At 40.0% G+C, this 13,079-nt stretch overlaps 2 protein-coding genes across 4 annotated transcripts in view; one reads left to right on the top strand and one right to left on the bottom strand.

The window, feature by feature from the left end:
- ARHGAP6 (Rho GTPase activating protein 6) overlaps positions 1-13,079 on the bottom strand; it is a 460,565-nt gene that overhangs the window by 126,641 nt on the left and 320,845 nt on the right. The window lies entirely within an intron of this gene.
- On the top strand, positions 8,684-12,927 carry AMELX (amelogenin X-linked). Its single transcript, XM_066249936.1, has 4 exons — positions 8,684-8,737; positions 10,653-10,700; positions 11,993-12,037; positions 12,304-12,927. The coding sequence occupies exons 1-4, from the start codon at positions 8,684-8,686 to the stop codon at positions 12,925-12,927; spliced, it is 771 nt and encodes a 256-aa protein (XP_066106033.1).

The raw sequence follows: 13,079 nt of genomic DNA, 5'->3' as shown, positions 1-13,079 counted from the left end.
TGAGGTCCCACCTCATATTCATTTCCATAGAGTTAGCAGATCATGTGAAAAAATTATTCTGACATTTTACATTTCTGTAAGAGCTGAAGATGAAAGCTATGCTACTAAAGTGTAATAATACAAGTCTTTTCTCCCCAAGAATTATAAAAAAATCTCTGCACATCAAATATGTTAGAATGATAGTTTCCAACCTTTTAGATGGCAAACTATTTTCCTTTGTTCCTTTAAATTTGCATATTTCCTCATTGAGTAATTACTAAAATTGTCATTCTTAATATTGGAAATTATGCTTAAGAAAAGTCAAATGCAAACTGAGTGGCATTACCAGCTTCCCCTTCCTGATATTTCTCCATTTTCCAAGTAGTAAGGTAAATGGAGAAAAGAGTCAAGAACGCTGGCTAAGGTCCAGCGTCATGGGTCCATGGCCCCACTGTGATTCTGACCTAGGCTGTCCCGCCAAAAGCAAGTTCTTTCCACCACAGCATGTTGCTTTTGTCTGGAAGCTACCCATCTGTGTATGTGTTCATTGAACCCCAGAAGGAAACTACAGCTTACTTTTGGTGTACTTTGCCTAATAAGCAGAAATAAAAAAGCTTATTTTTACATTACTGTGTTCCCTCCGTTAACACAAATGCAGCATTTTCACTCCCAACAGTCACCAGTTAATTACCATTTCCCCTATTGAAATTACCCCACCAGACATTTAGCAAATGCTTACAGATCTTTCAAATTACCAGCTATACAAACTCTACTAGTGATGTAGGAGAAAAGGGACCCTATCACTTTAAATAAGTATATATTATTTTGGCCTTTGATTTTATGTTCAGCTTTTTTCCCTCTTGAGAATGAACATTAAATAAACCCAGGGCTCTAGCGGATCTAGTACTATCACTTACTCTTCACTTTTGCTGAACATGGATGAAAAATATTCCACCCCAAACTTTCTGTACCTCTCTTGTATTTGTTCCATTCATAGGTTATTTACGAAAATAAAATAAAATATTGACTTCCCACAGACTTTCAAGAATGACTCCTGTTAATATTTTGGTTAACATCTCCCCAATAACGAAAAAGTAATAGAGGGGTTGGAGGGAAGGAGGAAAGGAAGAGTAGGAGAAAGAGGAGGAGGAAGAGGCAGAGGAGGAGGCAGACAAGGAGGAAGAGGAGGAGGAGGAGGAGGAGGAGGAAGAGAAGTATCATTTTAGAGAAAGAAGACTTGAAGCTTCTCTTTTCCCTTTAATTATATATGTCACAAACATCTTTCTATGTCAACAAATACAGACTGACACCCTCATTTTGAATATCATAACTGATTTGAACCAGCCCTCTCTCCTGGTAGATATTGTGGCGTACATGTTAGTTTATGAACACTTCTATCTACTTTACATTGTCCTCAGAAACAGCTGGCACTGGCTTTAATTTAATCTTTCCTTGGTAACTCAGTGTGTGTGTATCAGTTAACGCACGATCACTACAGAAGCTGAAAGTATAGAACTTCAGGCTGAAAGACTGAAGTGGTCCTACATACACTTAGTATGCCCCTCCCCAATCCAGCCAAAGAACTATTGGAATATTATAGATGGCCAGCCGTTACCACGGCCCCCAAAGCCCTCTGGTGTTGCTACTGTCTCTCTCTCCCCTCCTCACCGCTTTCTCATCCACAAACACAGACATAGGCACAGAGTGTGTTAGCTTCCTGAAGGTGAGAGAAATAATTTTTTCCAACACCCACTTCCAGTGTTCTCCGTCCCAACTCAGAATGGAGAATCCCTCCAAAGGTCGTGAGTAGTTTGAGAACTGTACTACTGTCTTATTCATCCTGGTGCTCCAAGGTCAATGACTGTGGTAGGCATATACCAAGTGCTCAGTAACAGCAGTTTTCAAGTGATGGCGCAATTTTGGTCTTTGAGGGATATGTTCACAGCTCGTGACCCTAGGACCACCTCTCTTTACTGCATAGCTTTCTTGTTTCCTAGGCTTCGTTTAAAATGTTACCTCTTTTCTTTTCAGGACACTTGGGGTTGCTGAGTCAGTCACCACCTCTGATGGCCACCTGGAATACTATCACAAGGCATTTCCTTTTTCTTACATGTGCCTTTCTTTATCTGGTTCCTTACCTGTGTTCCTGCTTCTCCTATGTGTCTTGTCCCAAGTCTACTCACTTTTAAATGTTGTTAGCCAGTGGAAGACCCCTCTTCTTTTTACATAGCTTCAAACAACCAGCCATAAAACATAGTTAAGTCCAATGTGTTCTGAAAACCGGTGCTGATGCTTTGCAATCAATAAAGTATGTGGATATGGGTGAGAGAGTTTTGTTTTTTCTTTTTTGTCGTTATTCTTTTCAAGTTACTACTTGGGTTGAAGAAGATTCTGGAAGCCTAGGAATTAATGATGATGTAGATGACAACGATATAATAATAAAGCTTTATTATATTAAGCAAATAAACTCAGTTAAAAATAAGGAAAAAATCAAATATATACACCATAGTATATATTTTGGGGGAGTTTCTTTGTTTTTTAAACTCTATTTATTGATTTCACAGAGAGAGTAAGTGAGAAACAGACAGACAGGAACATCAATCTGTTTCTGTATGTGCCTTGACCAGGAATTGAACCAGCAATCTCTGCACATTGGGATGATGCTCTAACCAACTGAGCTATCCAGCCAGAGCTATATTATAGTATATTTGCTTATAGTATATTATATGTTTTCTAATAGGTCAGAGCTGAATATATTCAGGATGTTAAGGTAATGGATTCTAAACCTTTCCAACATCTCCATTTTTAGGTCCTCATCAGAGGCCATTTGTATGAAATCCACAGGAGAAGTTGACAACAAGCTCAGTTACCTCTCTCAGCTGTTTAAAGGTCCATCTAAACGCTGGTGAGATTTCTTTGTCTATGGAGAATCCACATAAATCAAAGACATTTTACATATATTTCCATAAGGTCATGGATAACATTCTTATATTTTTTTCAATTATTTAACTCATTCATCTAGGACTTACTTGGTGAGAGAAATTTTTCTAGGCACCAAAGAGCTCAAGAGAAAGTAAAAGACACAATGTCTTACTTTCAAAGGATACAAAGGGAAGTCAGTATGTTTATCAGAATTAATTAGTAAAGGTGTGTCTGAGTTCTGAAGAGGGTACAACTTCATTCCAGCAAAAGCCCAGCCTAGAGAATGACATTTTCTTGTAAGTAAATGTCTACAAAAGAAATGTTTAAAAGTTGACTTTGGCTCCAGTTATGTAAGAATACTCACTCTTCAAATTATTCTATAATATTGGACAATCCAGGACCTGTTTTAAAAGAAGACTCAAAAGTAGAGCTCCTATGGATGATAAGAAAGGTTTCTGGAACTTTTAACACCTGACTTACCCAAAGAGCACTTGTATAACTCAACTACAGTACTGCTAAAAACTTAAGCAAAGGAGGGACCCCGAAAGAAAAGGAAACATCCCCCCATCAGTCAAAAGGCAGCACCACAAGTCTGAAATTTTTGAAATTTTCTCACAATTGAGCCTCAGGGGCCAGCACCGCTGGGAGCATCCCTTTTCTTGTCATCCACACATACTTCTGACAAGCCCGGGCACATGATTTTACAGCACGCTGCAAACTAAGCAGCAAATTAGAAGGGGAGAAGGTGCTACATAAGCAACATGGGAATAGCAATATGTGATGAGCTGCAAGTCGAGAAAAAGTAGACCTACCATAAAAATGGGCAAAATACATTTTTAAGAAAATTACAAAGCCACACACACACACAAAGAGGTATAATTAGTTGTTTTTGAGTGCCTATTTGTCTGAGATGAGGCACCACAGGAAGTGAAGACTGCTTCGACTCTTTAACGACCAGGGGTTCTCCATTTTTTCTGGTATTTATTTGATTGGGCCAAGGTGGGGCAGTCTAGGGCAGCTTCCTGCTGCCTGGGACGCAGCGGCGCTCTCCTCCTGCCAGCTGCTGACAGGCAGGGACCATGAGGGTGTTTCTGGGTCACAAGGTGTCCGAATATGCTACTTTCATAACCCTTTCTTGGACCCTCTTAGCAAGAGTGGTAACCTATAATTGATAAGGGTGTCTATTCACTCCTCATTTTGGAGAAAAGCTTTTAGAAACTAATGAAGTCGTGTGCGTATTTGTCCCCTATAGTTACACAAATGGTCTCAGGTTCATAGGCACTCAACATGGATGTTTGAAACAAGTGCTGCAGTGAAGGAAGGCACATTCTAGGGTCACATTGTCTCAGTCACTCCTGAGATAGTGCCATAGAAGAAAATATTTCATGAGATGATCTATTTTTAAAACAGTGATTTTTTTTTAAGAGAAAATATAATTTGCTATCAAAGAGCCAGAAAAACAAGAGCACAAATATTTTGGAATTGCTGTAATGGCTATGTAACAAAATGATCAATTGAATAAATTGTTTTCTTTTGATAAAGTTACCTTATTCCAAAATAAAATATTGCTTAAGAAAAAAATTTCATTGCCTGGCCTGTGGTGGCGCAGTAGATAAAGCGTTGACCGGAAAATGCTGAGTTTGCCTGTTCGAAACCCTGGGCTTGCCTGGTCAAGGCACATATAGGAGTTGATGCTTCCAGCTCCTCCCCCCTTCTCTCTCTCTGTCTCTTCTCTCTCTGTCTCTCCCTGTCTTCTCTAAAAATGAATGAATGAATAAATAAATAAATAAATAAATAAATAAATAAATTAAAAAGAAAAAGAAAAAAATTTCAACTGAAAATTTGTATTTTTCCCCAAAACACTGAGCAATTTTTAAAATGTACATGTGGGGCTTCAATTAGTGAAAAATATTCCAAGCAGATAGATCCGTATTTTTATACCCTATGACTTAGGCTACGCAGTACGGGAAGTGAAATATAAAGAACCAAATCATTCCTATTGTATTTCCAGAGCCTTAACAAATGTGTACAGCAAACTGGCAATAACTCAACATCTAGTGGACCAGAGAAATTAATGTCACAATAAGGAACCCTGCTGACCTTTGTGGCAACAAGGCCACTCTCATTTTTGAAAGATGCGACAGAGTAATGAGATAAATTCTGTAAAGCTACAAGACACTCTCATTCTTGAATGATGAGACAGAGTAATGAGGCAAATTTTGTAAAATCACAAGACACTCTAATTCTTGAAAGATGAGACAAAATAATGAGTTAGATTTCATCAAACTGCAAGACCACTAGTAGTTCACCAACGGCTTGATTAGTAAAGATTAACCACAATTTTGTAGGGAATTATGTCCTGAATCTTTTTCAAGCACTCTGTTATACTTAATCAAATAAAATGGGAGAACAGGTCGAAAAAGAATTTAATGTCATCTACATTTTTTTTCCTCTGCCTCCTACTCTCCTTTAGCACCTTGCCCTGTACCCCCAACTGCCTTCCCCTCAGTGTAACCTGATGCCAATTCCCCTAAAGTCCTTGTTTCAACTTCCTTCTTGCCTGGCATACCATTTACCTAGAAATGGATTCCTATATAAATGCGAACCCTGGACACAATTCGCTTTTAGAACCCTATTCAATGGTCGCTTTCACTTAAACATTTCTCTGTTACAGTTCTCCACTTTCTTTTTTTGCAATTTCTCTCTTTCTATCTGATTGAAAGGTCTACCTTTCTTCATGAGGGCTTCCTACTAATTCATGCTAAAAATCATCTTAGAATCTTATTTATCAGCATTTTAAAGCATTGACTGTATGCCAGGTGATAACTTTCTATTCCCCTCCCCCCCAAGCCCTTCCCAACCCACCGATATCTCTCATGTTTTCACACTAATCCTCCTAAGTAGGTTCCTTAGTTATCTCCATTTTATTGATAAGGAAACTGAGGCTCCTATAGGCTAAGCATCTTGTCAATGGTCAGTCAGCCCTTGGTGAAGCTAGGGTCAGGACCCATGTAAGTCTGAGCTCTAACTCTTAATGATATACATTGCTTTTCATGGATATTTTTTCCTTGAGTTTAATTCAGCCAATGTGGAGCACCTATATAAAAACATATGTACAAACTTTAAAAATCTTATTTTAGTAGTTAAAAGAGATCTGGCTATACTGCTAACATTATCTGGGTATATAATCAGTATTTCTTTTATTAATCTACTATGGATAGATAACTCATCAGCTGCCTCCCTCTTATCACTAGTTACAAATTTGCTTTTTAATAGATCCAATTTTTGAGTTAAAAAAAATCAATATGCTTTCCTAAAGTAGAAGAGCAAAAGAAATGGATTTAATAGCTAGATCAGAGTTCCTCTTAGAGAGAAGGGCTTTAGTTATTATTGTTTAGGCAAAGGAGAGACTGCTGAGAACATGGGGATAATGCAACTAAAGGCACAGTTAAGAGGCACTCAAAAAGAAAGAGGAATTTAGATTTGCTTATAAGAGAAAGTAGGTTGGGCCATAAGGGCGTAGGCAAAGAAGGGCCACCACACTGAGAAAGACTGCATTGCTATGTGGGATAGGGGGTCAGAGCAATGTCCCCTCTGATACATATTTGTTTGCAAGGATCAAAATATTCAATACATTTTCAATGTGAGGTCTGATATGTGATGTGTTTCTTGCCTTGTCTTTTAGATTACCAGTAAGTTCTGGTACTATGATAACCCCAAATTCATGGTTGCTTGAATGGCAAATGGCTACAAGATGGGGCCAAAAAGAAGAGATTTTCTCCCTCTTTTGGTGGACACCAGAATGGTGTCAAAGGAATAGCCATAAGGAACAGAGAAAATACCTTCAATGACAATAGAAAATAGAGCAGTAGTGATCACCGAAGTATAATCCCTAAGAGAAATATTGAGGAGAGCTTTGGGGTATTACCAGAATGGGAGTTTGAATCAACTTATCTTGATCTGAAAGAGATGGGAGTTTCTATAGAAACTCAACCATCTAACTTATTTTGTAAGGAACAATGTTATGTTTGCTGGAACCAGGGAACAGACAATGACATAGCTACTTCTTAAAGGTAAATTTGAATATATCAGCATGTGCAGTCAACTTATTTGCTGACATAAAAACACCATGATTAAATTTTTGCCTGTTAAACCTATTATTGCCCATAATGAAAGACTCTATATGCAATAATCACACATACAGCCTCATGTTTGATCATAGCTTCTAAAAATTCATGATACAGGGATTTTTAGTTATACTCGACACATTTTTCCTTCAGAAACCTGATTGGTTGTTCTAGATGCCATGAATGATATAAATTGAGTTCTTAGCTGGAAGAAATCTAAAGGATCAAGCATCCCTGAGCTTCAGACAGAAACTTACTCTGAATACACCTATTCAAAGGTATGCTGATTTCATTAATTATTTGCTATCCTTTCTCTGTGCTTTTTTTCTACATGTCATGTTCAAAAGCTACAATGTATTCTGCATTTCTAACACTTTATGCTTTTACTATTCAGTTACTTGTTCAGTTGGACCATAATTGAATTAAGACTCTAATTACTAAATGACTTAATTTACTTTCTAATGCAGCCAAGTATCTATATTTATTTAAATTTCAGTTCCAAACTCCTAAAGCACTTTTCGGAGCCAAATTTCAAAGCAACATATTTATTTTAATTACTTGTCAAGACAAAAATAATTTTTCACGTTCTTGTGATTCATTACTTTGAAAAACATTTTGTTTAATGACATCAAATAGAATTATCAACTAAACATTTTTCCTCATTAATTCAAACTTTTACAAAACAGATTTAGGAGATAGAAAATGTCAGTGTGCTCTCCATAGCCAGCATTATCACTCATGGTATTCACTTCCTAGGTGAAACTTAAGGTCTCTCTTCCCACAGTTTTCAAAGTTAGTCAATAATTTGCACCACAAAGCAGTGTGCATATTTTAGGATAGCATATTTTGCTTCATGTCTCAAAGGTTTCATTTGTGGAGTAACTGCAGTGCAGTGTCAAACAAAAGGAAGATGCCATTAACTAAATATAGAATCTTTTAAGAAGAAGTTGCTCAAAATTCATGGAGTAACCACAGAATATGGCGCCATCTTCTCCCTTTTATTCAACCACATCTTATGTTCCACATCAGGAGCTCAGAGATGTTACCTGGGGGTCTTGCCTGAAGCCCTCCTTGTGGGAATGCCTGGAACCAAACTCCACTCCTTACTTAATCTATTTTAGCAAATTACTTAATGTCTTTTCTCAGATAAGTAGGATTGTTTTTAACAGAAGCAATACTCAGGTAGACTGTACAAAAAAAAAACACACACACAAAAAAAACAGAAAATACCTCTGTGCCTCCTGGCTCTAAAATGTATCAAACGCTGTGCACCTGGATGTTCTCTTCAATTTTCGAGTCAACCCTATTCTTTTGCTCATTCTTTAGAAGCTACACTTAGCTTCTATGACTCTACAAGTGGCATGGGTAATGGCATGCAAGATCCTGCGATGCTAGATTATTCGGGTCCCTTCAACTTGGTCAGCTTTGGACTGAATGGAAAAGCATCTTTATCACTATTATGACTCCAAGTCAACAACCTGGAAGGACAACTGGAAATGACATATGCATGGAGTACCCGCACAAAGAGTGGCCCCATTCTCTCTACCAATAGTGGACCAATATGGAATCTATGGGTTTTAGGGAGCATGAATTATGTCCACATTTGAGAAGAGATAAGAAAAGTATATGTTGACATATTTCAGGGCCATCAAGAAATGGGGACCTGGATTCTGTTTGCCTGCCTCCTGGGAGCAGCCTTCGCTATGCCTGTGAGTAAAACACCCCCTTGCATAAGTAAATGTCCAATTTCACAAGCTTGGAGATCAAACTTCCCCAGAGTTGGTAAACCTTAGGGTTTAAAACAGTACTAAGATCAGATGTCCTGAAAAATTTTTGTGTTTAAAAAACTTTGAAGAGCTTGCTATTAAAAAAAAAGATTCTCAGAGGCCTCCACCAAAGTTTCTGAGTTAGCCCAGCTGGGGTGGGCCTAGAACTCTGCATTTTAATGAGCACTCCAGGAGATTCTGTCGAAACAACAAGTTTGTGACTATCATCACCCATCTCTAGATGGGTGAAACTTTTGGAAGGGACCCTTGAAAGGCCTTCAGAGAAAGAGCTTAAAGCAAATACTACAAAAAATCCCCAATTTCTCACAAGTGTCCAAAGCTCTCCCTGCTCTCCAAACCCCACTTCAGAGAGTAAAACTTCTGTGTTGGACTCCCTTCTAGAACCATCCTTCTGTTCTCAGAGGCCTCATCCCTTTGGGTGCACCGACTAAGCACATGACTTCTGCACGCTTGTCTGCAATCCTACCGTCGCCCACTATATACAGATCTTTTTTACATCCAGATGTACCAAGGACCAGGTAGTCTGACCCCTTCTCCCTAGACCTGGGTCCAAAAGGTCAGAGAGCTTAGACCACATGAAGGAAAAGTAGGGCCCACCTGCTTTTCAGTGGCATAAAGGGCAGTTGATACAACCAGACACCGGCAAAGCCCGTATATCTGCCTCCTCTCTGGCCCCCAAGACTGATATTCTGTGCTCTCCTCCCTGAAGGCCTCCAATGTGGCAATTCATGGTCCCCTGAGGAGCCTGTGCATTATAAATGCAGCCATCTCCACTCCTCAACCCAACACCCCTACTCCCCCGGGGCGGGCAGGCGAAGGCTTACATCAGGGAAGGACAGAAAAGCCAGTTACTTGACTAAAGGAGTTCACACTCAGATGAGAGCAAATTAACCGTTTTATGAAATTCAAGCATTTAAAAAGATCAGCCCCTTAAATAGCTTGATGTCTGAGGAAGATGTTCTGCCTGATTCTTTCCCCTAGCCTTCTCACCCATTCCATGTCAATTAGCACTCTGGAATTCAGGCATCAGTCACCTGGCCTGCTATTTGCACATGACAGACAGCCCTGCTTTAGATAACTATTCAGGTTGTTTTTCATTTTGAACTTTGAAATGTTTCTGCTATAAAAACATTGACAGAATGATAAAAAGAATCGGCCTAAAACTTTATCAATCTACTCTTTCATTTTTATGGGGATTTATAATGTTTCCACTTCACTGCACCCATCTTGTTCTCATCTTCATCAATAACTCACATGTAGTTGTTTCTTTTGTTGTCGTTGCATTACTTACTTTGCACACGAATTATGAGACATTTCTTTGATACTTAAGCACCCCTCCGCTTCCTGTTCTATAAGGTAAGGTTTGTGAAATGATTCTCTAGTTGGTATTCTGTAATTGTGTTAAGAGAAGCAAATCTCTTCCCAACATGGAGTGAGTTTCATCAGGAAATGCGATGGTAGGTGGGATAGAGTAGGGGCAATTGACAATTTGGATGGAAAGGTGTCCGGATGGAAAGGTGTCCGAAGATCACTGGGAGATAAATGTGCACTGGTCTCCACCTCCGGATCTCCCACCATAGGGCTGCAACCCTGGGAAAGTCATTCAGTTATTCTGGATGGCTTTAAAGTAAGAAGGCTCTTCTCCTACACAGTATGTATGTGCAAACTAAAAGTGGACCTCATATATATTCTGCATTATATAGACTTTTTGAAGTAGCTTCAGTCTCTCTTGATGTGAACAATTGCATATTGACTTAATCTCTTCCTCTCTCCCTTTCTCTCTTCTCTCTCCCTTTCTCTCTTTCATTCTCTTTTCTTTCTCCCCTCCCTATAAAAGCTACCACCTCATCCTGGGCACCCTGGTTATATCAACTTCAGCTATGAGGTAATTTTTCTCTTTACTCATTTTGACCATTGTTTGAGTTAACCATGTCCTGGGATCTAGAAGGAAGAGTGTGTTGGTTTTTCATTCAGATGTCTCTCAGCCCCACTGTTGCAGCTCCCGCTACTAGCCTCCAGGTTTAAGCCACAATGAGTTGCCTCAGGCCTGCATTGTCCCAGCACACTCCTGCCTGGCCTCTCTGAATGGCCTCTCCTACTCAGTCTCTCCTGCTTATATGGCTCTGAAAGTATCCCCCATGAGCTATCACTCTGGCGGGCTGCGTGTAGGGTATCTTCTAGCCTAGCTCCAAAATGTGGGCAACCAGGTAAGAGGTTATTGAAGATTCTTTCCAGCGAGAAAACCTCCGATGCTTCGATGTTCAAACTCTATGTATCTCCCTACTTGTCTTTACTGAAAGACCAGTGACCAAGCAGTCTATGAGACAATCTTCAGAGCAAGAAGCAGCTTGAGACTTCTGGAAATTGGGTTGGAGGCTCTCTTCAACCCCATACTAACCATGTGATCTTGGGCAAATCATTTTCTTTCTCCAGAATATTGTTTTCCTCATCTGTAGAAGGGAAATCATTATAATACCCACATTTAAAAAAATCATTATAATATCCACACTGTCTGGGGAGCAAAATAGATAAGCAACATAAAAGGTGCTTTGTCAAGTATAACTGTTCAGAGAGCAGTAAAACTCTTATTTCTCTCCTAGGTTCCCATGACAATCTGTGAGTCTATTTACTCATGTAAAGTGAGGGGAAAATAGTAATAAGAATTTGAGGCAAGATTTTCTGTTAAACCTTAAAAGACTGATGTATTTGACCAGAAAAACTTGTGTTTATAAGATGAGAAACAGTGTTTCTTCCTCCCTTATTTTTCCACTGTGACATCCTATAAAAATTCTATGATTAATATTATGTCACATTAACTTTTGTTTTGTTTTGCTCTTGCAAAGATGCGCAGGAGATGTGGAATGAAACAGAATGGCTACTTTTGTCAGCTCAGTCAAGCCCATGGACCTCTTTAACACCCTGAGAGCTTGTCTGTGTGACTGAGGGTGGTGACATGTGCCTCCGAGTCTATGAGAAAACATGAAAAGTGTGTGTGTGTGTGTGGGGGGAAGTGACAGTGTCAAACACACAGGAAGCACCTGGCAACTGTTTGCCCTCCTCTTCCTCCCATAGAATCCATATTTTCAGATTGCCGCTATTGACAGGAGTGCATTATTGAATGCATATTTCATGCAACCCTATTAAAACACATGTATTTTAATGTCTCCTTCTCTTAAGGTGCTCACCCCTCTGAAGTGGTACCAGAGCATGATAAGGCAGCCGGTATGTAGATATATTGTTCTTTATTCTCTTAAAATACAAAGCATATATTTCAATTCCCTTTTAAGTGAAATAACATATCTATGCCACATAAGACACTAACAGGAAGTCTAGTTTCTGAAAGGTCCTATCTATGAACACAGTTAGAAATTCTTGCCCAGGAAAAATGCATAAATATTCAGACTGTCCTAACGACAAAGAACATTGCTACTTCTCCAGTTGGAAGCCAATGGAGCCAATGGTAAACCTGACTCTCTGTTTTTCACCAGTACACTTCCTATGGTTACGAACCCATGGGTGGATGGCTGCACCACCAAATCATTCCCGTGCTGTCCCAGCAGAACCCCCCGAGTCACGCCCTCCAGCCTCATCACCACATCCCCGTGGTGCCAGCTCAGCAGCCCGTGGTCCCCCAGCAACCAATGATGCCAGTTCCTGGCCAACACTCCATGACTCCAACCCAACACCAGCAGCCACACCTCCTTCCGCCCGCCCAGCAGCCCTACCAGCCCCAGCCCGTCCAGCCTGTCCAGCCGCAACCTCAGCACCCCATCCAGCCCCAGCCGCCCGTGCACCCCATCCAGCCCCTGCCGCCGCAGCCACCTCTGCCTCCGCTGTTCCCCATGCAGCCCCTGCCCCCAATGCTCCCTGACCTGCCTCTGGAAGCTTGGCCAGCGACTGACAAGACCAAGCGGGAAGAAGTGGTGAGTATGCCCCGAGGCCACTGCCACACCTGGGGAAACGGTAAAGCGAACTGGGCCCCTGGAGTTCTAAGTTCTCAAACAGTCCGGGTTCTTCAGTTTCAGAAGCTACAAGTCACAGACTCTATTAGTACAGGCATGTGTTATAACTTGCTATCAGCAACAAGTTTATCTACATGGCTTAGTAATTAGGATCATAGTCTTTACAGAGGGCTTAAATTCTTTAATTTCTACCAGAATATATATTACTACAGCCTGTTAACTTTAAGGACAATAGGAATGTCTGTTCTCCTTATCTTTCAAGTATTAGACTAGCAAGAGTAGGCTAGAATGGCACTGAAGGG

Source organism: Saccopteryx bilineata, chromosome X (genome assembly GCF_036850765.1).
Source record: "Saccopteryx bilineata isolate mSacBil1 chromosome X, mSacBil1_pri_phased_curated, whole genome shotgun sequence".
Taxonomy (NCBI): Eukaryota; Metazoa; Chordata; class Mammalia; order Chiroptera; family Emballonuridae; genus Saccopteryx; species Saccopteryx bilineata.
This window is presented reverse-complemented; position numbering and strand designations above follow the sequence as displayed.